The sequence below is a fragment of the Dreissena polymorpha genome, chromosome 1 (assembly GCF_020536995.1).
Source record: "Dreissena polymorpha isolate Duluth1 chromosome 1, UMN_Dpol_1.0, whole genome shotgun sequence".
NCBI classification, from domain to species: Eukaryota; Metazoa; Mollusca; class Bivalvia; order Myida; family Dreissenidae; genus Dreissena; species Dreissena polymorpha.
In genome coordinates, this window is record NC_068355.1 from 103,374,332 (window position 1) to 103,399,455 (window position 25,124).

The 25,124-nt window shown below is 35.5% G+C and overlaps 1 protein-coding gene across 16 annotated transcripts in view; it reads left to right on the forward strand.

Annotated features, from left to right (window-relative positions):
• Positions 1-25,124, forward strand: part of LOC127865158 (regulator of G-protein signaling 12-like) — a 168,068-nt gene that overhangs the window by 130,319 nt on the left and 12,625 nt on the right. For 15 of the 16 annotated variants that reach the window (XM_052405061.1, XM_052405064.1, XM_052405065.1 and 12 more), the window contains exons 11-18: positions 11,344-11,523; positions 12,428-12,514; positions 13,265-13,411; positions 13,655-13,895; positions 14,225-14,379; positions 14,735-14,920; positions 15,532-15,729; positions 16,076-16,169. In XM_052405061.1, the coding sequence (XP_052261021.1) occupies positions 11,344-11,523; positions 12,428-12,514; positions 13,265-13,411; positions 13,655-13,895; positions 14,225-14,379; positions 14,735-14,920; positions 15,532-15,729; positions 16,076-16,169 (1,288 nt within the window). The remainder of the gene's footprint in view (positions 1-11,343; positions 11,524-12,427; positions 12,515-13,264; positions 13,412-13,654; positions 13,896-14,224; positions 14,380-14,734; positions 14,921-15,531; positions 15,730-16,075; positions 16,170-25,124) is intronic. The other variant, XM_052405052.1, reaches the window with a different exon arrangement.

Below are 25,124 nucleotides of genomic sequence, written 5' to 3' on the forward strand. Positions count from 1 at the left end.
TAGCTTATGCTACTGATAATTGATTGTATGGAGATAAAAAAATTCGGTTGGGTATATATATTTGATGAAATTGCAAATATTATGAAATACTGATTTGGAACCTGAGACACCTTGAAGAAAATTGAAGTTTTGATAAATGCAATAACAATTAATTACAACTTTAAGAAAACAACAGCTAAGTGACACAAATAAAGAGTGACTAAAACAGGTTGGATGATTACTAATTATTAACTCACATTTGCAAAATGAGAACGCCCGAGTTTTCCAAGCTTAAGAAAAAGTCTGCAATAGCGAGGCAGAATATACACATCATTATGAGACGAATGAGTGACCGGGAGCTGGAAAACCTCATCAGACATGTGCCTGTAAGTAACACGCAAATCTATGTAACAGAAACATAGCAACAAAGTTTATACCTCTAATGTAATACAGAAATAAATTTGTCAACAAACTTCTATAGAGTTTCAGTATTTCATTGTCTGAAAAGGTTAAGCTTGGAACGGTGGGTAATACTATGATAATTATTAAGGTAGTGACACTGCATATTATATATGTTCCTTTCAAGGCATACAAATGGGACTTAAAGGGTAGTGTATTCACCTATCCTTTAATTGTACATTGAAGTTTCAACTTGAGCTGTTTGACAAATACAGTCAATCTTGTGGATGCGACCACTTGTATTAAGCGACCTTTGTCTTATGCGACCATTTTGAAATCCCACGGAGCTTTTTCGCTATATAATGATATTGTATTAAGCGACTTTTGTCTTACGCGACCAGCGACCGCTGATTTGTGTGTATTTTGATGTCCGAATCTTGTATTAAGCGACCACTAGGAGGTAAAAGTGGTTAATCTATCGATCTTTCAGGGACAAATCCGTGTTAATTGTTTATCTAAGCCGATAAGATGTACTGTTACACCTCTGCTTTGTTTTCACAACCATTATGATTATGCTTTGTCTCGTTGACCGGTTCTGACCAGTATTGTTGTAGACTGCGTATTAATTTATTGAGTTGAATAATAGGGGAACGTATTGCGCACAGTCTACAGCTTAAATAGTTTACTATGTGGATCGTTAAGAGACAATGCCGATTTTTCTCGAGTATAGATAACAGGTGCAGAAACAATGCACTGTACGCGACAAACATTTCCTGAGAAGTGCGGAAAATAAACTATTAATCGGCAACATCTGTCGAAATCCGTACATTACCAATTTGTAATAATGCTAATTAGTAGATATTTGTAAGCCAATCACATTGTTATTTACTTAATAAATTTTCCAACCAGGTCTGATTGTTTGTTTTCAATTGACGTGTTTTAATTTTTTCAGCTCATTATGTATCATAATCGAGTTAGATTTCCTTAAGCGTACATGCAGAAATTAAAATGTCAAAACAAAAAGTGTTAACGTTGAACGAGAAAATTCGGGTTTTGGAATTGTCAAAGAGTATAAGTGCACGTAAAATCGCAGACGAGATTGGAGTCGGAAAAACCCAAATTCAGAACATTCTTAAGCGTAAAGCCGAGGTGCTTGAAGACGTGGAAAATAATGTGTCAGGTGAAAAAAAACGCGCAATATAGAAACGGAAAGAGAAATACATGTGATAATATATCATAGCTTTTGGCTTCTGACATTTATTTCTAGTTTTAGCTGTACACATGTATATGTAGACTGTTACACATTTTTAGCAAAATTCTTTGTTCTTAGGAAAAATATTTCCTTGTCTATGTTGTTTTTGCAAATAAATATGTACACACAATTGATTTATAATAAATGATAATTTATAATAAGTGAAAAATAAAACACATTATAAGTAAAATATTGTTTATGCATTGTGTTTATATTCATTTTATTATAAAAGTTAAAATCATTGTGGATAAAAGAGATAATCCTTCATATAGATTAAAATTGAGGGTAAGCGTTCTTCCAGAATGGCCTTTTGTATTCAAAGACCGTTTTATTAAGAGACCACTTTTGATTACTCCCTTGAGTGGTCTCTTAATACAAGATTGACTGTATTGGTTTGAAATATTGAATAAATGTGTTGAATAAATACTGGTGTGAAAGGGATACAATGCCAGCTATATTTGTGGAATGAACAATATTTAGATTTGAAAGTAGTAACTGTTAAAACTGAAGCATTTTATCAGATTTTGTGCTACATTGAACTCTGGAAAATTCACTTTTGTGCTATTTGTTTTCTAAAATACTGAAATTTCAGAAAATTTCAGAAGAAACTAGTATGATATCTGATTTATGCTTCTTATCTTTTTTACTTCATCTCCAAATTAATCGCTGCATTTCTAAGCTAAAGCAGATAGGAAATGAAATAAATGGATTCTCACTGTTGCTGTTTTCTTGCATGTTTAAAAATATGAGGCCTTTAATTGGCAAATAAACTTTCAGATTCTTCTGAATTTTTAACATGAGATGAATAGTGTTCCATTTCGGTCTTATTTTGAAAAAAATATTGATAAAAAAAGAATTTTAAAGTAAGTTGAGTATCCAATAGCCCAATTTTCAGCAGAAAAAACTATGGTTAATTATTAATATTCTGTTAACTGCTTTCTTATTTCTAAATATGATTATGTCAGTGTGTCAACATCATATATGCGCTTACAAATGAATGATATTGACAAGGCAATAATAAGAAGTGCCATTTCTGTGTACCATAACTTGCAGTTATAAGTCAAGATTGTTTGCCTCCAAATTTGTTTAAAATTACAGACTCGACTGATGAGATGGTTCATTTACAAAAAATTAAGAAATTCGAAGAAGATCTATCCCCAATCATTGCACGGTAGAAGTTGATACTTTAGGGAAAACTAAAGTTAGCAAGTGTATTTTTTACTGAAATTGTTAACGAGCTGTTTACTGAAATTGTAAACAACGAGTCAATGGCATTATTAAAAGTCTTGCGAAAATTAACTCTGCATGAATTGGCAGTTGGCCTGTTAATTGAACATGTTTTACGCAAGTTGAGTCCCGATTTGCGGTAAAAACTCAGCCTATGCTCGTAAACCATGAATACATTTATATACGAATATCTGAGAAAGGCTTCTTAGTTCCGATTAACCAACTTCCTGTACAGTTCCTACCAATTGATAACAGGTGTGTTTACGAAATTTCTAAAGACATTTCTCATAAATAATGACACAGTGTTTTGTTGGTTTATTACTAGTTAGCACATTGCAAGGTAATATTATTTATAACAACTATAATATCGGGTTTGTTAAAATGTAGTTATAATTACAATATTGTTGTGCCACAAAATCAGACAATGAATTTGATGGGGTGGCAGAGTTATAATTACAATAATAGTTTTGCCACACAATCAGACAATCAATTTGAAGGGGTCATCATTTTAATGATGATTTTCCAATTTTCTTGTAATTTTTTTCCCAACTTATGAAGTGCGCATGCACAGAATGTCGAATTTCTGAATCATTTTAAGGCCACGACTTTTTTTTTTATTGGTTTACAAAAATTATTTTGAAAATGGTCCATCGGGCGGTCGGAAAAAAAAAAAAAAAAAAAAAACATTGGAAAAAAAAGTTAATACTAATAACATCAGAACAAAGAGATCATATCTTTTATAACCTTAACACAGAGACAAAAAATCAAATTATGCAATGAAACACATCTATATCTTCAAATGAAATGAGTCCTAACAGCACCTTATGTAACATCAGGCAATTTTAAACACTCCATTACATGACATGCGTTCTTCTCCCATTAAAACGAAAAACTGCGCTTCATTTCCAAAATTGGATGCGCACCATTACGCAATGCGATGCCCGTTGCATAAATCTTATATAAGATAAACTACTCATACACAAATTACCCGGTATGTGTTTGCTCTTACTCGACTTATGAGATCGTACATGAAAAAAAAAATCGAGGTAGATCGATCCATGCGTCGTCGCGGTAATGTTTGTCAAAGTTGTTGTTGTCATGAAAACTCGTTGATTTACAACGCAAAACGTCTTATTTGAACTGACGCGAATTAATTTAATCATATTTGTCAACTTCGCTTTTGCTTTATTTTGATTATTTAATCCAAAGTTTAATGTTAGCAAGTGTTTTTTTTTTACTGGAATTGTAAACAAGGAGTCAGTTAAAGTCTTCCGAAAATGTGCAGTCTGTGTGAATTGACAGTTTGACGTCATCAAAGGAAAGCCGCTTTCTGTCGGAAGCAATTAAGCGACAAATTTCGCGCCGAAAAAATTGGCTTCCTTTGTCTAGCAATCAACATGCCGAACCAATCGTGTGTTTGTTTCTCAATTGCAATCCTCCAATTTAATAAAAGCACGTGCATAGCTCCGCCTTCAAATCTTTTGCAGAGAACGGAGGCGGAGTTTAACGGTTAATTGAGCTAGTGTTTTGCACAAGTTGAGTTCCGATTTGCCGAAATTACTCGGCCCTAAGCATTGAAACGACAAATACATTTATCAATGATTTTCCGAGATATACCGATTTGTTCCGATTTCCAAACTTTCTGTACAGTTCCTATAAACTATGGCGGACGTGTTTACAAAATTCCTAAACACATATATCGTAAATAATGGCAGTGTTTTATTGGATTATTTATACTAATTATCAAATACTATCGGGTTTGTTTAATATAATTAACATGTTAAACAATATAGTTGCGTCACAGACACGGAAATAAATTTTGATGGGGTCGACATTTGACTGACGCTGATTTTCTTATTGTCTGTAATTTTTACCCGAAATAAATTTTGAGAAGTGCCCATAAAAGGACTGGTACATAATGTGTCACATTGAAAAATATCCCGATCTCTGCAATATATGTGAACCAATCGTTGATTGTACTTACTTGATTTTATTCGCAACCGTACTCAAACAGGATCGTTTTTTTTCTCGTTTCGCTCGTTTTGCAGTGCGGTCGGGAATAAAATATTTAAAAAAAGACGATTTTCCGATTTTATTTTTTTTCCCATTTTCCAAAAATTAGGGTCGGCGGTTTTGTAAACCAAGAAATATAAAAGTCGTGGCCTAAGACCCCCGACGTATGAGCAGGTAGATGTAAGACTGAATTTTAATGGTAACTGTAAAATGCAATATAGATGAAATATTGATATTTATGGTGTTGTGAGTAGATAAACTGTGCAGTCCATCATTATGACCTATATTCATTGGAATTGACATGACGCCAACTGTCAATCAAATTCTTATCTAAGAATTGATCTACCAATCAGCAATCGATAAATCGGGCGCGCGAGTTAGCAACGAACTGTCCGCCATTTTCTAGACAAGCTATGTCTAGGTTCACTTTTATTGTAACGAGTTTCTTTTGATTTCCTCTTTTAAAACGAAGATTAAAAATGGTTAAACGGTGTCAATGGGGATTATGTAACTCGTACAATCGATATCCTGAAAGATTTGTTGGTGACATTGAATTTATATAGTTTCCAAAGCCGAAAAGAGATCTTGAGAAGTGTAAGTGATGGATAAATGCATGCGGTTGTCCCCACGAACAACTGAACGTCAACACTGTAAAAGACAATTACAATAACTTTTTATCGAATATACTAGCAGATTTAAATAGTTTATGTTATCGATCTGATCATCGCATAATAGTTCATGTTTTTTAATAGTTTTACCAGTTACTAGGTGATTAATAGTAGCAATGTTCATCTGCATTACTTTACGAGAAATAAAACCCAGCATGAAGCCTAATTCATGCTGTGTTTTATTACTCTGATAGTAATAGACTTAACTGTCATCATACATGTTATTTGAAAGTGACACATGATATCTTATCTTATTAACGGTATCTACACATGTGCAGACATGTGGTGTCACCAATAAACGCTTTTAATCCACACTTGGAGCCCGAATGCCTAGTTCTCATTTTTAAAACGTGTTTCGTTTATTTTGTGGGGATAAAAACGGAAATGAAATATGGCAATAACGCTGTAAATAGGGTTTATGCAAATCTGACATTTGGTATCCAGAAAGATAAGTTAGATGAATAAAATTTATACCGTTTCCAACGCGGAAATGCGGTCTTGACAAGAGCGAGTGGAAGCTTCAAGAATTAACGAGATCCCCCTTATAGAACATTAATTTATTTAAAAAAAAAATTGAAATGTCATAAAAGCAATAACTAAGCATTTTTAAGTATGAATTATGTCACGTGTGCATGTAAAATAATAGAGAATTTTGGTACCCACTTTGTGTAACTTAACTAAATCCCCGTTAAAAATCGAGTTTTGTGTGTGTCAAAAACAAGTGAAAACTACTTTGTTACTATTTTAATAAAGACGTATCGATAAATTCTATTGTAAAAGAGTTATTTATTACTGAAATAAGTTAACCTATAAACGCGGTAACTTGGTGGAAGTCGGAACCTGCGCGAGCGTCTGATACTGGTAGCTTTATTAATTAGCATGACCGAATTTCCCTTCACAAAACGCTAATTTATATCAGACAATGACCAAACTTATTGTGTTGTTTTGCACTTTCAATTAAAGTGATTGATAAAGGTCCCACAAGCAATGTTTAATATATCACTTTTATACGTAATAACATGTGGGATTGAGGTACCCACTCGGCGTCGAAAAGCGCGTAAAACTTCACCGAATTACCAGGAATGGAGCGCTATTTCGTGTCAAATACACGGGGAGGGGGAAATGTTTCGGTAAAATTTTTGTAAATAACATGGGTAAATACTGGTGAAGTGTTAATTTATTGCTAATACCACCATGACACGTAATAACAGATTCGATTTCGGTAAACGCGCAAGCGTTTGAGAGTGTGTTTAATGTACAGATTTACACGTTTTAAATAGCTGATGTTCTCTATAATCGTATATTTTTTGCATTTGCAAAATAACTTTATGACATCAATCCCTTTACAAGTGTAAAGGGCGTTAACAAAGTCCATAAAAATCGTCAGGAATATCGCGTAAATCTATATGCAGTCTATGGGCAAAGAAGCCATTTTGGTGTTAGCTTGTCTAGGTTTGATAACCGCTAAGCCACGTGATTAAGTGGGCAGAGCGATCATCCATAAGGCGTTGTGTCAATTATGTATGGTGTTGTGAGTAGATACACTGTGCAGTCCATCATTCTGACATTATGACCTATATTCATTGGAAACCAGCAAGTGGTTTACTTAGTTTTTTCTTGGGCTCTGATCCTTGTATAATATTGCAGATTATATTTACATAAAGTGAAATATGTTGTGTGAGTTGCCACAAGTATATTGTGTGATTTTGTTTTCATTATAATTGAAAGTTTTGTATATAATTATGCGGAAAAAATAAAGAAACATCTGTTTTTGATTTTACTTGTGTACTTTGTTTTCACACATGTACAGTGTAAAACTGTATTAGTACAGACACTAACCTTTGCGTACAACCATAAGGTTATTTGTTTCCTTATTTTTTGGGCGTTGTGAAAATGAGTGCCAAATTTTTATAAAATGTCTCAAAATGTACCGGATGCAGCACTTGATTAATGTAAATGTATGCACTGAAAGAGCAAGAAAAACTGCTTCTTTAGGAATTAGAAGTTTAACTGAAATAAGTTGTTTAAATGAATAAAGTGTAGAGTAGAATAGTGTCTAGTTAGTGGAGATCTGACTGTATAAAAGTGTAATTTGCTGTTGACATTGTACTGGTTGAAAATCTGATCTTTGGTAGAGGATGATAATGCCATTATCATTATAATTATTTTCTAATAAAATTCAATATTTTTTAAATAGAACATATGGTTATAGGTGTGATTTTAGTGTGAATACTTACTGTGGGGATGCAGATATGATTTTTTTTAGCATGAACACTCCTAATGTGGTTTTAAGGTTTGAGGTTTGAGTCTCAACACTTCCAGTACATATGCAGATATGAACATTTGAATGTAGATGTCTGACAAAAATATTCACAGATTAAGGTTTAATATAAATACTTAATAATCACTTATTTAATTATTTGTTGTTGCTATCTTGATTTTTCAATTGGTCATGTAGAATTTGAATACTTAACATTAAGTATTATATTACATAATTATTTTCATTAATTAAAATTATTATATATTGCATTAATATGTTTCTCCACATAATTAATAATTGTATTCATGGTGGTAGTTCTGATACTGTAAAAGTTAGGAACACTTAAAAAACCAATATGAAAAAATTATATTTTTGACAAGATGTATAAAATAAAGTGAACATTCATTGATAAAAGCAAAGACAATATCTATTAAGAGCATTAAGTGATCATTTTCAGTTGAGGTGTGATCCCCATCTTGTGGACATGAGGGATCTGCAATAAACCCTTCACTTGGCTAATCAAGCACCAATCAGCTACTGTGCCAACTTTATTGCCAACTCTAGGGCATGTTTCCCTCCACCCCCACTGGAAGTGTGTGCTAGATTGTACCTCATGTCAATTAGACTGTCTGGGGCAGTGGCCAGCTTTCACACTCTGTTTTGTCCTCCCTGATTGTGTCAGGCAGCCATTAAGTAGGTGTAAAGGGATCAGTCACACCTGGATACATGCCACTGACTGATTGCTGTGATCTCATTGGTCACTTCAGGCTTTCCTGGACATTTCATTGGCCAGTGTCAGATAAATGAGCAATTATGTGATAAATGTTTTGAAATCAATTTATGAACAATTTGTCTTGCTATTTAATTTGTAAAAAAGTTAACTGTTTATTATTACCTCTAGAGATGTGTTCACAACCTTACAGGAGTTTCTAAACAGTGTTTGCCAATAATAATTTAAATGTGGAAAAGCTTTCTTTCCATGCTAATGCAATACTCGTGTGATTTTGGACATTGTTAGTTGTTTTTATTTGTTTCAATTGTACATACAGTAACAATGTTTTTGGATATAAGTATACTTGGAGTGTCTGGGTATAGGAAGGAGGGATATTCAAAGTTGTACAAATCCTTCCGAAAACACAGCAGGCATTCCGTTTGTGTGGAAGAAAAATGTGCGGACGCTTTCTTGAATGAAGCTCTTGACCTGAATCAAAACTATATTGAAAAGGTTGACATGAACATTAGTCTGCCGCAGTTTGCACAAGATTACGATGAGAAATGCCTGAGAAAAGCACTTGCTAAGAATATACGATTGTACAGACGAAAAGCTGGTCTCACTGAAAAGCAGTTACATGAAAATAGACTTTATGAAAAACATACAGCAAAAAAGTGTTCATTTTCTAAATTAAACAGAGTAAGTAGTATGACAATGATGTCGTTGGAGAATTATAAGGAATTTTTAACTCTTTCAATGCTGGAACCGAATTTTGAAGGTTTTGCAAACAGTTTGGATCCAGATGAGACGCCACAGAATGTGGCATCTCATCAGGATCCAAACTGTTTGCTATTCTGATAGTATTCTTTGAAAAATATCGAAGAAAATGCTAATTTTAGAAATTCAGCAGACGACACATTTCCCAGAATGCAAAGGGTTAATCATAGTGCATGTACATGTTATGAGAAAATTTGCCTGTAAATATAGAAATTATTTTTCTGTCATCCTCAAATGAAAAACATATATCGTTTACCTTGACTATTTTTTCTCAGCACAATATTTGTATCAAACTGGAATTTGCTAAATTCAATTCTTTATATCCTTGCCTTCATCATTCATTTTAATCTCGTTTTTCAAAATACTTCTCACTTGGTGGCCAAAAAGCTTGAACACTTGCAGCAGATTTGTCAATAGGCTATTAAGAATTTGCATAATAGCAGATTAAATTGGTCTGAATATCCTAAGATTATAACAAGCTTGTTGTTTGATGTTCTGTGACAGCCTTTTGAAATGTTCAGTACACACTTGAGGACAAATGATAAAAAAATCCTTGAATGTACAATTATGTTATCATTCAAATTGCAATTCAAATAAATTAATGCTTGAGGATTAAATGAGGTATTATAAATCTTCTTGAATTTTTTCCATTATTTTACCTTAAGATAGCACTTTTCAAGTATGTTTGGTAATTTGATTATCATTATGCTAATAAACACTCTTTATGAAAGATGTCAGTGCAGAAAATACCTGACAATTATTTCACTAGAACTGGTGCCTAATGATTTGCTAAGATAATGTTGCCAGTTGATAGCAGGATATTTAACTGTGAAGGATATGACTTAAGCTTCTACTCTATTGAGAAGGACTGTGTTTTGGAGGTTAGAGAGAACAAAAAATTGAGCTATATCAAGTTTAACCAATCACTGGTGTTGAAGGATTTGAAAAATGGGCTGCTTTATAGGCTTCCATTTGTTGTTCTTGGAATTTTAACAAACCAAACAGCCGATTCAACGGTTAGAAAAAAGCATGTAAATGATGATGTTGAAAACCATCATGGCGGCACTAATAACCCTTTTTATGTCCCCCTCTATAGTAGTGGGGGACATATTGTTTTTGCCCTGTCTGTTGGTTTGTCTGTTGGTTGGTTTGCGCCAACTTTAACATTTTGCAATAACTTTTGCTATATTGAAGATAGCAACTTCATATTTGGCATGCATGTGTATCTCATGAAGCTGCACATTTTGAGTGGTGAAAGGTCAAGGTCATCCTTTAAGGTCAGAGGTCAAATATAGGTGGCCAAAATCGCTCATTTTATGAATACTTTTGCAATATTGAAGATAGCAACTTGATATTTGGCATGCATGTGTATCTCATGGAGCTGCACATTTTGAGTGGTGAAAGGTCAAGGTCATCCTTCAAGGTCAGAGGTCAAATATATGTGGCCCAAATCGCTTATTTTATGAATACTTTTGCAATATTGAAGATAGCAACTTGATATTTGGCATGCATGTGTATCTCATGGAGCTGCACATTTGAGTGGCGAAAGGTCAAGGTCATCCTTCAAGGTCAAGTATATGGGTCATAATTGCGCATGTAATGTCACTTCTTCAATATTGAAGCTAGCAATTTTATATTTGAAATGCGTGTGTATCTCAAGGAGCTGCACATTTTGAGTGGTGAAGGGTCAAGGTCAAGGTCATCCTACAAGGTCAAACATCATATAGGGGGACATTGTGTTTCTCAAACACATCTTGTTTAACAAATCTTTTTTTTGCAGTTGCTTGAATTCTTGACCATATGAACCTTTCAGCTTTCATGGTGTAAGCAATGTATGCAGTAACACTCACTAAATCTGTGGTAACTTGATGTATGCAGTAACACTCACAATCTCTGTGGTAACTTGATGTATGCAGTAACACTCACAATCTCTGTGTTAACTTGATGTATGCAGTAACACTCACGATCTCTGTGTTGTAGGCAATGTATGCAGTAACCCTCACGATCTCTGTGTTAACTTGATGCCCCAACATTAGCATGTTTGTTCTGGTTTCAGTCGCTGGTGATTCTGGACCAGGACTTCACCCCATCCAAGCTGACCTCTGCCAGCAGTGTGAACAGCATTGTGAGTCACGTTGCCAAGGAGACGGAGCAGCAGGAGGTGGGGCGAGTTGCAAGCTGGGCCGTCAACTTTGACAAGCTCCTCAATGACCACGTCGGCATCGCCGTGTTCAAGGTAGGCAAAATGCAACTTGCGCAGAATAGTATTTTTGTTTAAACAGAACAGTAAATTGGAAAAACTAGCACCAGATATGTAATGGAGATGTTGAGCTAGCTTGTCGGTGTACTGACTGCTGTGTTAAGTAAGCTTACATCCTTTGAGCCTCGTCCAGTGAAATTGGATCTTACCTAACGCAAACAGCGTAGCTCCAGACCAGCCTGAGTCTGACAAGGAGCTACGTAGTTCACTATAAAGACATACAAGGTTTCAATGATGGCGCTAATTTGTTGTAGATATGACTCTGTTCTCCTCATGGGCTCACAGCTTTGCCATCCTGTCTGCCTCAGATGTCCCATTTATTCGATAAGAGTAAGAGTATGCACTGAGTATAAGTCTAAAGCACTTATTCTGTAGTGCTGCTGAAAGATGGAGCATTGTTGGCTGCTACTGCTTCTGCCACTAACAAATCACCTGTTAGGAAAACTATCTGGGAGTCTTGGTCTACTTTGCTGCCAATGATGTTGGCAACATGGAATAAGGCTTCAGCTATGTATTTTATTCAGTGGATGACAGTTGATATTTCCACTGCCTGTAACTGCCAGTGTTGGTTCCTTCATGTATGCTCCCAGTCCCCCTCTCCTGACTGCCTCTATTGCTGACCCATCAGTGTAGAGCCTTATTCATGCTTCCCTGGCGGGTACCTGCCCTCATGGATGGCCAGCTTCAGGACTTTCTTGCTCATGTCATTGTGCTTTGTGGCAAGATGCTGAGATGTTACCAGTAGTTACGCCACAAACAAACACAGATTGCAAGTTGTACTTGGTCTTGATATTATTTTTTTATATCAGGGATTTATATTGCAGACAAAAAGTAAAGTATTTCTGAGCGAATAGTTACCTCAGCAATATTTTGTTTTCAGGAATTTTTGAAGAAAGAGTTCAGTGAGGAAAACATAGAGTTCTGGCAGACCTGTGAAGACTTCAAAAACATTGCAGATGCCAGCTTTGTAAGTAGCTGTTCAAGACTTGCCAGATGCTTTTAGATCACAATATATCATGTTTTTACATGGCAAAATATAAATAAAACATACATTCATGTAACATTTCAAATTTCATGTCTGAAATGGATTTTTTTTCAAAGATATTGCCTAATGTTTTTATAAAAATAAGGTGCTTGATTATACACATTGTAAAGAAACTGGAAATGACCTGTAATATTGCGTTCTATTGTAAAGAAACTGGAAATGACCTGTAATATTGCGTTCTATTGTAAAGAAACTGGAAATGACCTGTTATATTGCGTTCTATTGTAAAGAAACTGGAAATGACCTGTAATATTGCGTTCTAAGTTATGAATCCTTCCTTTCTCACCAGATAATAAACAGGCTGGAAGGCTCTTAGGATGCTTGAATTTATAAAGAGGAAGAATGTTCATCCAACATCCACACCATCTTACTTGAAACTATAGCAAAACCTGTCTGTACATAGCCCACTGTATATTTCAGAGGACCTGTCTGTACATAGCCCACTGTATATTTCAGAGGACCTGTCTGTACATAGCCCACTGTATATTTCAGAGGACCTGTCTGTACATAGCCCACTGTATATTTCAGAGGACCTGTCTGTACATAGCCCACTGTATATTTCAGAGGACCTGTCTGTACGTAGCCCACTGTATATTTCAGAGGACCTGTCTGTACATAGCGCACTGTATATTTCAGAGGACCTGTCTGTACATAGCCTACTGTATATTTCAGAGGACGGTGAAGGCCAAGGAGATCTATGGGAAGCATGTTGCCATGCACAGCCCAGACCCCGTGAATATTGACAGTGTACTACGCAGGGAGATTGAGTCACGCTTGGAGAAACCCTCTCACCAGCTGTTTAACGCTGCCCAGTTACATGTATGTGTTTTGTAATGTCAACAAGTAATATAAAATGTGTATGATAAATACAAAACAAAATCATCTAGAATACGCATTTGTTTTGTAGGTTATCTCAACATCTATAAGAATACAAGAATTGTTTTAAAACATTAAAAAGAAGCCTGCTGTTTTGCTCAAGGCCTTGCCCTATACAATGGCTACATACTATGGCTGCTATATACCGTAACTGTTCTCTAACATGTGTCTCATTTTGTGATTCAGATCTACCAGCTGATGAAGCAGGACAGCTATGGCCGGTTCCTCAAGTCTGACCTCTACAAGTCCTACGTGATGACGGAGATGGAGGGGCGTCCCCTGCAGGTGCCCGGCCCTGCCCCCGACCCACTGGACAGGGGCCAGGAGGACAAAAAGAAGGGCCACAAGGGAAGCAAGGAGAATGAGGAGAGCAAGGAGAAACGGAGGCACTCACTGCTGCCATGGAGCAGACTCAGTAAGCTCATAGGTGTGGTAGTTGATTTGAATATTGTTTTATTCTCATTATGTTGTTTTATTGAGGACTGGGAGCAGAGTTTATTTCTCATATTTGATTCTAAACATGATTTTTGTGAGCACTTAAATTGTGAATACATTATATAGTTATAAAACTTAAATACATTATTTGACTGCATGTTAAAGTGCTGTATACCAGTCTTTGAAAAAAATTGACAGGATTATGAATTATTTCCAGTTTTTATTTATTAGACAGAAAATGTTCTGAAAATCGCAAATAATCTAGCTCAATGTTCAATCCTTTTAAACTGGACTAGAAAGATGTTTCATTTTGTTTTTAAGAATCCAAAAAGACATCCAAGGGAGACAATGAGACCAAGACTCAGAAATCCTCAAAAGAAACCAAAGATGCCAATATGAATAACCTCCCTTTGACCAGCAATGCCCCTACCACTATAGAAACAGTGGCTAGTAAGCGGGACCAAGCTCAAATAGAGGTTAATATACAATTTCCTATTTTATAGTTTGTAAAAATTAACGTTGTCTGAATGACCCCTATGGTATGACCTTAATGCTGTTTAAAAAAAGAAGACAATTTCTAATAAACTAACAAAACTAATGAGCCTTGCCTCTGGGAAAATGGGGCGTTACACATGTGCGACTTGTTTGGAAAGTGTTGTCGCAAATGAGCATATGCAGTCTTAATAATGGTTAATAAGGGATGGAGCTTTCTGCTTTTATTGTGGGGTTTTTTCGTTTAAAGGAATTATTTTCTAAGCAACAATCCATATTTATGCTGAAAGTGTCATCCCTGATCAGCCTGTCTCAAATAGGTATGAACATGTTTTCCAGTTGCCTGACACAATAGAAGAGGAGCCGGAGCAGCCTCGGTTCTGTCGGGTCATCATGCCAGACGGTTCCACCACTGTAGTAGGCACCAAGCAGGGGCAGACAATCAGCTACATCCTGGGCAAACTGTGCGAAAAACGTGGCCTCTCGATTGCCAGCGTGGACGTGTTCTTGTTAGGCTCTGATAAGGTAAGAATTGTTTATCTTTGAAAGATGTGAGCCTAATGCTGAGGAAACTGGGCCTTATGTGTGTGTGGAAATTGTCATCCTAGATTACCCTGTGCAGTCTGGGACAACATTTTCAGCCTTTGTTAAGAAGAGAATTTCTTGAAAAATAAAATACACTTAAAGCGGAAACTATTGACCCCGATTAGCCTATGTGGACTGTACAGGCTAATCTGGGATGACACTTTGGGCACATGCATTAAGCTTCGTTTTGCCAGAGTTAGGGGTATTTATAATTTATTTGATATGTACATTCACAGAACTATATAAATGAAATGAAATAAAATAAAAATCAAGAGAATACTGATTATTGAATTATATCAATAACTGAGGTCTACGAGAATAAAGGATGGCATCTTCCTGTTAAAGAATCGTAATAAAATGAAGCTATTCTGACAGCTCTGATTGGGCCTTTGTTAAGGGTGTGTTTTCTTAGAGTGGGCCAGGAAGACCTGGCTTGTCAGAAAGCAATCTGTCTATTGTCCAAGTCAAAGACAGTAAACAATGCATGTCTTGCATATTTTCCACCTATCATTACTTTCCATATTAACCATACATGTTGATTGGTTTTGCAGCCGTTAAACCTCACTGAAGATATCTCCTTGTTGGGTTCCAAAGAAGTAACCATAGAGGAGCGAGTGTTGTTTAGAATGGACCTCCCAAACAAGAAGTGTATAGGAGTCAAGGCCAAACCTAACCGCCTGATCAAGGATGTATTCAAACCAATCCTGAACAAATATGGCTACAGAATGGAAACCATAGATATTCACTTGGTAAGATTCTAAATTTCTCCTAATAAAAAAACAATTATTTACTTTAGTTCAATGATTTTATTAAACTGAATTATTGGCACGTTTCCTTGAATTTGAAACATTTTTTTGTTATTAGATGATATAAATCGTACATATTTTTTTAAAGATAATAATAATTGTGTTGTGAAACTATTGTTACCCAAAAAAAAATTTAGCAAATATTTTTGATATTTTGATAGTCTATATACGAAATATTTTATTGCAAAAGATATTACTTGTAATCTTTAAATAAACCATTTTAATTAATTTTGTAGGATATTAATTCAACTGCAAAATATTTATACTATATTACTTGTTTATATTATAGAATGGCCAGTCGGATTCCTTGTGCTTAGACAATCTCGTATCAACAATTGACAGTCAGCGTGTAATAGTACTAGCACAGGCGCCTGAACAGGGCGGTACGTATTTCACACACTTAGCCAACGTGTGACTCAAACTGTAGTATGGGCGTCGGCAATAAATATGGGGAAAGACAAAAATGGTGCTACCTTTTGAAAGAATGAACTTTACTCATTAATTCATTTGAATATAAGATAAATATATACGTAGAAGGATGGGTATTAACTATGATATCCAGTATAAATTGAGGTTATTTAATTTTTTTTGTATGGGGTGGGATGTATTTTTTTTATTCCATTCTTTCTGTTAGGTAAAGGGAAACAACTTTTGTAGTAGGTTCTGATTGCTAGTTCACTCCCTTTAATCAAATGTGCAATATGTATATATTCATGATATTACTGAAATGTGTTCAAAGTTTGTATTATATCCATGTATGTTTTGTTACATTTGTTCAGTTTGTCATTTTTCATATATTCATCATGTTAACTTGCTAGAACTTAATATTAAATTTGTAGTTACTTTCTAGAACAGCATTGGCCGAGTTTAATTTATTTTTATATTTTAGAAAGTGTGGTTATTTTACACCCTAATACAATTACTTTTATTTTTAACTCTTTTTATCATTGTTGAGTGTTATTGTTAATAACTTGTCTGTATTTGTCTGGCTTAATAATTAAAACTCTCCAAATAACAATTTTCCTGAGAGGAAAACAAACTGAGAACATCTTTTCTGCTGGTGAACTAAGCTTCTGCTGGTCTAAATTCCATAAAATAATGTGGGATGTATTCAATCACTATTCAGTTACTTTATCATCATTATTTATACCCATCAAATCTAACCATGATTTATAGTCATCCAGTATTAATCCCTCATGAAATCTAATGGTAGACAGGTTATGCATGCGGGAGCATACCATAATTTATTGTAATAACACATCCGTGACACGCCACATTTCTCATGATAAAACATTGCCTTATTTTCTCCTTCCCTTTTCTGAAGCCTGGCAGTCTTCTTTTTTGTTGTTGCTTTGAAATTTCTCATCTTTTTTAATGATGTTCATATTTTTTACCATATTGGTCAACATGTGGTACAAAACAAATAGGTTGAAATTGAATATTTTTGCATTTCAAATATCAGCCTATGCTTGGTGCCATGAGCCTGCATAAAAGAGATTGATTAAATCTATTATCATAAAAATATCATGACTGAATTTTATTATTCAAAAATTTAGATGAATTGCCATCCGGCATGTAATTGTAGGGAAGAATTGTATAGAGAGTACCGCATGTTGTATGACACTGACCTCAAATGTGCTTTTCTTGCTTTTGAATAAATAAAACTGTTATACTGAATATCTGCTGTTTGTTATCTCCTGGTTCCCAGTCTGCCATCAGTTAATATCATGCTTTCCTGGAGTCACTGAGTGTTACTGGGTACAGATCAGCTTTCCAGCAGGTGGAAGTTTGCTATAAAGTAGTATTTAATTATCCCCTGCCATAGGTGGAGGGATATTGTTTTGGCGTTGTCCGTCTTTCCGTCCGGAGCCATATCATGGAAGTGCTTTGTATATATATATATATATAAGAAGATGATGCACGCCAAATGGCATTGTACACCATCTGTTATTAAAGGAGTTATGCCCCTTTGTATCTTGAAAGAATGCTTTTTTTAGTGTCAAATATAACACTTTTGTGTCCAGAAGCATATTGGCGGGGGATATCAATTCAACTAATTTGCTTGTTTTTAAGAATTTCAAATCTTTGGAAGCAGATTTAAATTGTGTAAAAACATTTTGCTTTAATTTGTATAAAGTATTATATGATTATACATGATGGGCTTAATGCTGGGTAAAGTTATTTAACATATTTACTGTATGGGTTCAATCCATATTAAATATGAATCTGGGCTTAAAATATTTTGCCTGTGCAGTTTGCACAGGCTTATCATAAACAACACTTTCTGCCTTAACTGTTTGTTCTGAAGAGAAATATTCCATAAAATCCCATTTATATTGATAAAAAAACCTGTTGGTCACTAAACAATAATTTATCCAGCCATTCTACCTCTATGTCTGATACCAAAAGGAATTTATCAGATACTTGCATACAAATGTGGTTAACCACTTAGATAGACTATCATGTAAGAATGGAAAAACTTGAGTATGGGTAGAAAATTCAAGCAATCTAAATCACTGGAAGCTTGTCTGTAGCTGAGAACATTCCCATTGATTATTGTGCTCTATTTGCCATTCTGATTAAATCATTATCATCAACCAATCATGTTGCATGGAATTGTAATTCTTGCTTAATTTCCTTTATCTGTAACAATGTATTATATAACTTGCTCTAAAGTTCATTTGTTTTCCATCCAATTAATTCAATTTAATCAGATCATGTAAAATGATGGGTCATATAAGGTTAAAAACTTTGGTCCTAATTTCAATCCAATTTGTAGGAGTGTAAAACTAAATCAGGTGTGATACTCTGATGGGTTATATAAGGTTAGAAACACTTTGGTTTTTGTAGAGCAAACTTGAGGAAAGCTCACTATACAAGTCCCAACAGAAGTTTGTATGTGATTGATTGTATGTGTCAGAGCTTGTCAAGGCTGTTAGTTTAATTTGTCTTGAAAGTTGGAAAAAATATACCACAAATGTTCAAAGGTCAAGGTCATACTAAGAGATGAAAGGTCACAGATTGCCATAAAACAGCATGTCCTCACCTAAACCCATCTCCACAAATCAAAGGTCAAGGTCACACTGTTCAAGGGACAAATAAGTCCATTAAACAGCTTGTCCGGAATGTAACTTTGTCATTCATCTTTCAATTTTATAAACACTTACCGCAAATGACCACCATGAAGAGACAGCTTGCTGCTTGTAATATCTGGGCTCCTTTTTCAAAGGTTAAGGTCACATACAACTGAAAGGTCAATGTTTGCATTCTTATAACCTTGACATTCATCATAAAGTTTTAGCCAAAAATATCCACCAAGAGAAGTTGATGAGTTGCATGTGAAATCCGTCTGTCTACCATAAACAGTTTGTCAGTACTGTAACTTTATCAGTCATGCCATGTTACAAAGATTATTTACAAAAAAGCTGTCAACGTTGAGACTGTGTCATTTGCAGCAACTGTCTCTTTACCTACCGGTAAATGGCCAAGGTCACACGTGATGATCAAAAGTAAAATTTAGCCATAAAAAGGCTTGCCCAAACTGTAACTTCAGCATTCATTATGATGTTATAAAATAACTTACTAGCTCACAATAAAGGTCAAACAGGTACATTTTTCAGCTTGTGCTCATAGTGATCTATTGTGGTTAGTCCAGGTCCGGTGTTCATTATGGTTTGTTGTCAACTTAAAATGGCAAATCAAGGTTATTACCGACAGAAAACTAGGTCATCAGGTGGAATCTTAGAAAAACCGTGTTACCTCAACAGAAGTCACATCAGAATTTTTTCCTGGAGTCACTGAGTGTTATATTGTTTTTGCCCTGTCTGTCTGTTGGTCTGTTGGTCCGTTGGTCTGTCTGTCTGTTTGCGCCAACTTTAACATTTTGCAATAACTTTTGCTATATTGAAGATAGCAACTTCATATTTGGCATGCATATGTATCTCATGAAGCTGCACATTTTGAGTGGTGAAAGGTCAAGGTCATCCTTCAAGGTCAGAGGTCAAATATATGTGGCCAAAATCGCTAATTTTATTAATACTTTTGCAATATTGAAGATAGCAACTTGATATTTGGCATACATGTGTATCTGTTGGAGCTGCAGATTTTGAGTGGTGAAAGCTCAAGGTCAAGGTCATCCTTCAAGGTCAGAGGTCAAATATATGTGGCCCAAATCGCTTATTTTATGAATTCTTTTGCAATATTGAACATAGCAACTTGATATTTGGCATGCATGTGTATCTCATGGAGCTGCACATTTTGAGTGGTGAAAGGTCAATGTCAAGGTCATCCTTCACAAGGTCAAGGTCATCCTTCAAGGTCAAACATCATATAGGGGGACATTGTGTTTCACAAACGCATCTTGTTATTTTTACAATATCATGGCAAAGTTTGAATCTGGAACTTGGGGTCTAAAACTACCGTAGGTCTTCAGGTCAAAGCTAAAAAAAATCTTGTTACCTTTCTTGAGGTCACATTAGTTACAATATCTTGATGAAACTTTCAGAATACTGATCTGAACAAAATTTAGGCCAAATTGAAATCTGGGTCTTGAAAGGTCAAAAACTAGTTCATTAGCTCCAGTCTTCAACAAGTGATGTGCCATTAATTTGGTTGAGCACTTAAGGGCCATCATGGCCCTACTGTTGTTGTTTTCTTCATTTTGAATATTACTCTATTAAGCATACTAGTCATCGATGCTTCAAGCTTGTTTTTTGTGTCACTCATATATAACATTGAATATTCATGTAGTTATAACCCGACCACTTTTGCATTATTAAGGTATAGGGGATTTGAGTTTTCTGATGATCTGTGGATGTCTGCAGGTGCAATGGACTTGGGGGTGGGGGCAGTTTCTGGGAAAAGTGTAAATTCAGGAACAAATTTGTTGTGATGTGATCAATTCCAAGTTTTATTTCATAAGCGACCGGGTAATCAGATTTGGAAACCTCTTAGCATATTACAATGGTGTCATTTTCTGCATATTGCACTAGAGCATTCTTGTAATGAGCAATAGCCTTGGCTGATTTTCAAAATTGGTCTTCGAAAAAATGTTGGTTATTTCTTTACTTATTCATATCAAAATAAATATTCTGAAGAAAATAAAGATTATGGAAAGAAAAACAACTCTCAAGAAATCGTGGTGATTGACACTTCAATGTGAAACAAGTTAAAATAGGAATGACTTGAATCAGCTGTTGATGTAAATCAAAACCAGTTTCTGAGTGGTTAGGGAAGATCACAGTCCTGGTAAGGCAAGAATTACTGATCTTAAGTGTCGTTGTGGAATAAGGAAATTAAACACTATGAGTGCCGACCATGTTGGGAAACAAAAGATTTAGCAAATACGAAAGACATCTACAATCTGGGATTGAGAAATATAATGACTATTGCACAATGCACCCATCATTTATACTGTTAAGTTTGCATCAATAGTATGTCAAGGTTAACAAAATTAATCGGGTTGTGAAGTTCAACTAGGTGTTATCTCGTTTGTATGTTATAAGAGATTTTTATGTCCCCAGATCGAAAGATTGGGGGTCTATTGTTTTTTGGCCTGTCTGTCAGTCACTGTGTCAGTCATTCATTGTGTGTCTCAAAACTTTAACCTTGGTCATAACTTTTGAAATATTGAAGATAGCAACTTGATATTTGGCATGCATGTGTATCTCATGGAGCTGCACATTTTGAGTGGTGAAAGGTCAAGGTCATCCAAGGTCAAAGGTCAAATATATGGCTTCAAAGTGGCGCAATAGGGGGCATTGTGTTTCTGACAAACACATCTCTTGTTCTTCCTGTAATGCACATCTGGTTGTTCAAAGTCAGTAGACAAAATTGTCCTCCCCTCTGTGTACTCCTTGAAAAATGGAAGACATCTCCAACACCCACAGTTTGTCACCAAAGTGTTATATCATAAAGTGTAATATCATAATGAAATAATACTTGTACTTGGTTTTAAGAGGCTAATTCTGTTATAACAATGTCTGCTCAAGCTTCTTCTAAGGAGTGGTGTCATAGAAACCTGTAAATGGGTCCCCAGAGACAAGCATTTGATGTTTGAAATAGGAACCTAGAGAGTTCTAAATGGGACAAACTATATTAATGTATAAAATTACAGTTAATACTGTCATGAGATTTTATTGAAATGGGCTATTTTAAAATGACCGATAATGTCTCCCAACATTTAAACTAATAAAAAATAAATCTTTAAAAAAGGCTATGGTCTGCAGCTGTAGAAATTCGTTTATATGCAAATAGTTAAAATGAACATGTACAGACCACTTGAATTAAGCGACCCTTGTCTTATGCAACCACAAAGTGGTCACATAAGACAAAGGTTGCTAATTTCAAAAGTTTGCATGCACAAGATTGACTGTAATCGAAGACATTGTTGAGGTTCATAACAGAACATAAGTGAAATCTTGCTGCCTAGAAGTGTAGGAAACCCTGATATCACTACTTTGGTTGTCCATAACAGAAAATGCATGTGTGATCATCACAGGCTAATCAAGAATGATACTTTCCGCTTTTATGGAATTTTCATTATAAGGAATTCTCTTCTTTAGGTAAAAACAGTCTAGAAAATTATTTAACGCACAAGACTTAGTGTTAAGCAATGTGGTCTCATAGGGCTATTTAAATGCCGATTTATACTTGTTCATAGATGATGAAAATGGAGGCATTATAACTTTGAGTGTTTCTAAAATAATGAAACCCTGATGACAAATAAAAACAGATATTGGGAACTGTTAATGCTTTTCACCAATTATGTTTAGGACAGTTGGCAACAATTGTTAGTGGGCAGAATGGCTGTATTCGAACAGTGAGCATTTTGACTAAGCAAAAGAGAGAAAAGTACCACCATTTGCATGTAATTTTGTAAAAGCTTACAGATATGTTTTTCACTATATAAGAACTCAAACAGGGCCATATGTTGAATGCAAGAAGATAATTGTAATCTAATCTTTCAAAAGATTTTGGTTTCCCTGAACATTTTCTCTTATTTTGACTGTAGATGCTCTAGTTGTAATATGCCAGGTATATGTCATCAATACTGTTGAATAATCAACCCACATCTAGGCATTGAATATGATAATGAAAGATTTATGTGATTTATCATGGGAATGTTATTAAGTAGAGAATATGTCTATGGGACATTTGTCATATCTGTATCGTCTTATCTTTGGTTAGCATAGATTTAATTTGCCAGCAACAAATACTTTAGCTGGATTGGTAAAAGATAAAACAGACTCGTAGGGTAGGTGGTATTCACAAAATGGATGCTTGTGATTATTATGTAAAATTGGGTTGATTGGGTCTCTTACTTAAAGCTGGTATATACGATTTTGTCAAATATTTATGAATTGATATAAACTGTGTAAAAAACTTATTATGCCCCCCTTCGAAGAAGAGGGGGTATATTGCTTTGCTCATGTCGGTCTGTCGGTCCGTCCACCAGGTGGTTGTCAGACGATAACTCAAGAACGCTTGGGCCTAGGATCATGAAACTTCATAGGTACATTGATCATGACTCACAGATGACCCCTATTGATTTTGAGGTCACTAGGTCAAAGGTCAAGGTCACGGTGACCCGAAATAGTAAAATGGTTTTTGAATGATAACTCAAGAACGCATACGCCTAGGATCATGAAACTTCATTGGTAGATTGATCATGACTCGCAGATGAATCCTATTGATTTTGAGGTCACTAGGTCAAAGGTCAAGGTCACGGTGACCCGAAATAGTAAAATGGTTTCCGGATGATAACTCAACAATGCATAAGCCTAGGATCATGAAACTTCATGGGTAGATTGATCATGACTCGCAGATGACCCCTATTGATTTTGAGGTCACTAGGTCAAAGGTCAAGGTCACGGTGACCCGAAATAGTAAAATGGTTTTTGAATGATAACTCAAGAACGCATACGCCTAGGATCATGAAACTTCATGGGTAGATTGATCATGACTCGCAGATGACTCCTATTGATTTTGAGGTCACTAGGTCAAAGGTCAAGGTCAGGGTGACCCGAAATAGTAAAATGGTTTTCGGATGATAACTCAAGAACGCATATGATCAGGATCATGAAACTTCACAGGTAGATTGATAATGACTCGCAGATGACCCCTATTGATTTTAAGGTCAAAGGTCAAGGTCACGGTGACCCGAAATAGTAAAATGATTTTCAGATGATTACTCAAGAACGCTTTCGCCTAGGATCATGACACTTCATAGGTACATTGATCGTGACTCGCAGATGACCCCTATTGATTTTCAGGTCACTAGGTCAAAGGTCAAGGTCATAGTGACAAAAAACGTATTCACACAATCGCTGCCACTACAACGGACAGCCCATATGGGGGGCATGCATGTTTTACAAACAGCCCTTGTTATATATATATTTCAATATAAATTCAAATAAAAGTTAAGAAGAACATGTGTCGAAAAATGCGAAATAAGCCAGATATTAAATGCTGAAATTGAAAACGGCTGTACAGCTGAATTCGCCAGCATGTATACCATACATGTACGATGTGCATCTAAACTTACGAGGGGTGTTCCAGAAGTTAGTGGATTTTCGCTATAACTTTCATTTGGTAACATAAATGGACAAACAAATAGCATGTTAAGAATATTTCGTCCTTTCCAAATCTACTCTCCAAATATCATGGAAATACATAAAACAATAAATATATATCAGAGATTTAAACATGTGCACAATGCGCACACCGACGCACGTGTAACGTTTCTGTTCAACGTCAATGACGTTATGAAGTTAACAACTGTCAAATCTTTTCCACATAATCACCTCCAACGCGAATGCACTTTATGTGTCGGGAAATCCACTTGTCAAAAGTGTCTCTATACCAGTCAGCGTCAAAAGACGACACGATTCGCTTTGCTGCAACTGTAAGTTCCTGTTCACTTGCAAAGCGAATACCGCGCAACTGTGATTTAACTTCCGGGAAGACGCGGAAGTCCATAGGGGCCAAATCCGGGCTGTAAGGAGGACTTAGGCGCTGTAACGTGAAATTTGCCGTAAATTCTGTTTATCAACGACATTTAAACCAAATTTAAATCGCGTAACGCTCATACTTATAATAAAATACACACGTGCGCCGCATGTCGTTACTGAGGTCTCTATGGCAACGCGTTTCAAACGCGCTTTATGGAATTCATGCATTTTTAGCTTATATATAAAGTCTGTGATAATTGGTTTGTATAATATGTAAATTTCATTGACTTTTACCAGCAAACTAATAAGTTATAGCGAAAATCCACGAACTTCTGGAACACCCCTCGTAGTTTAACGGTTAATAATACAAAGACGAATGCTTCGGTT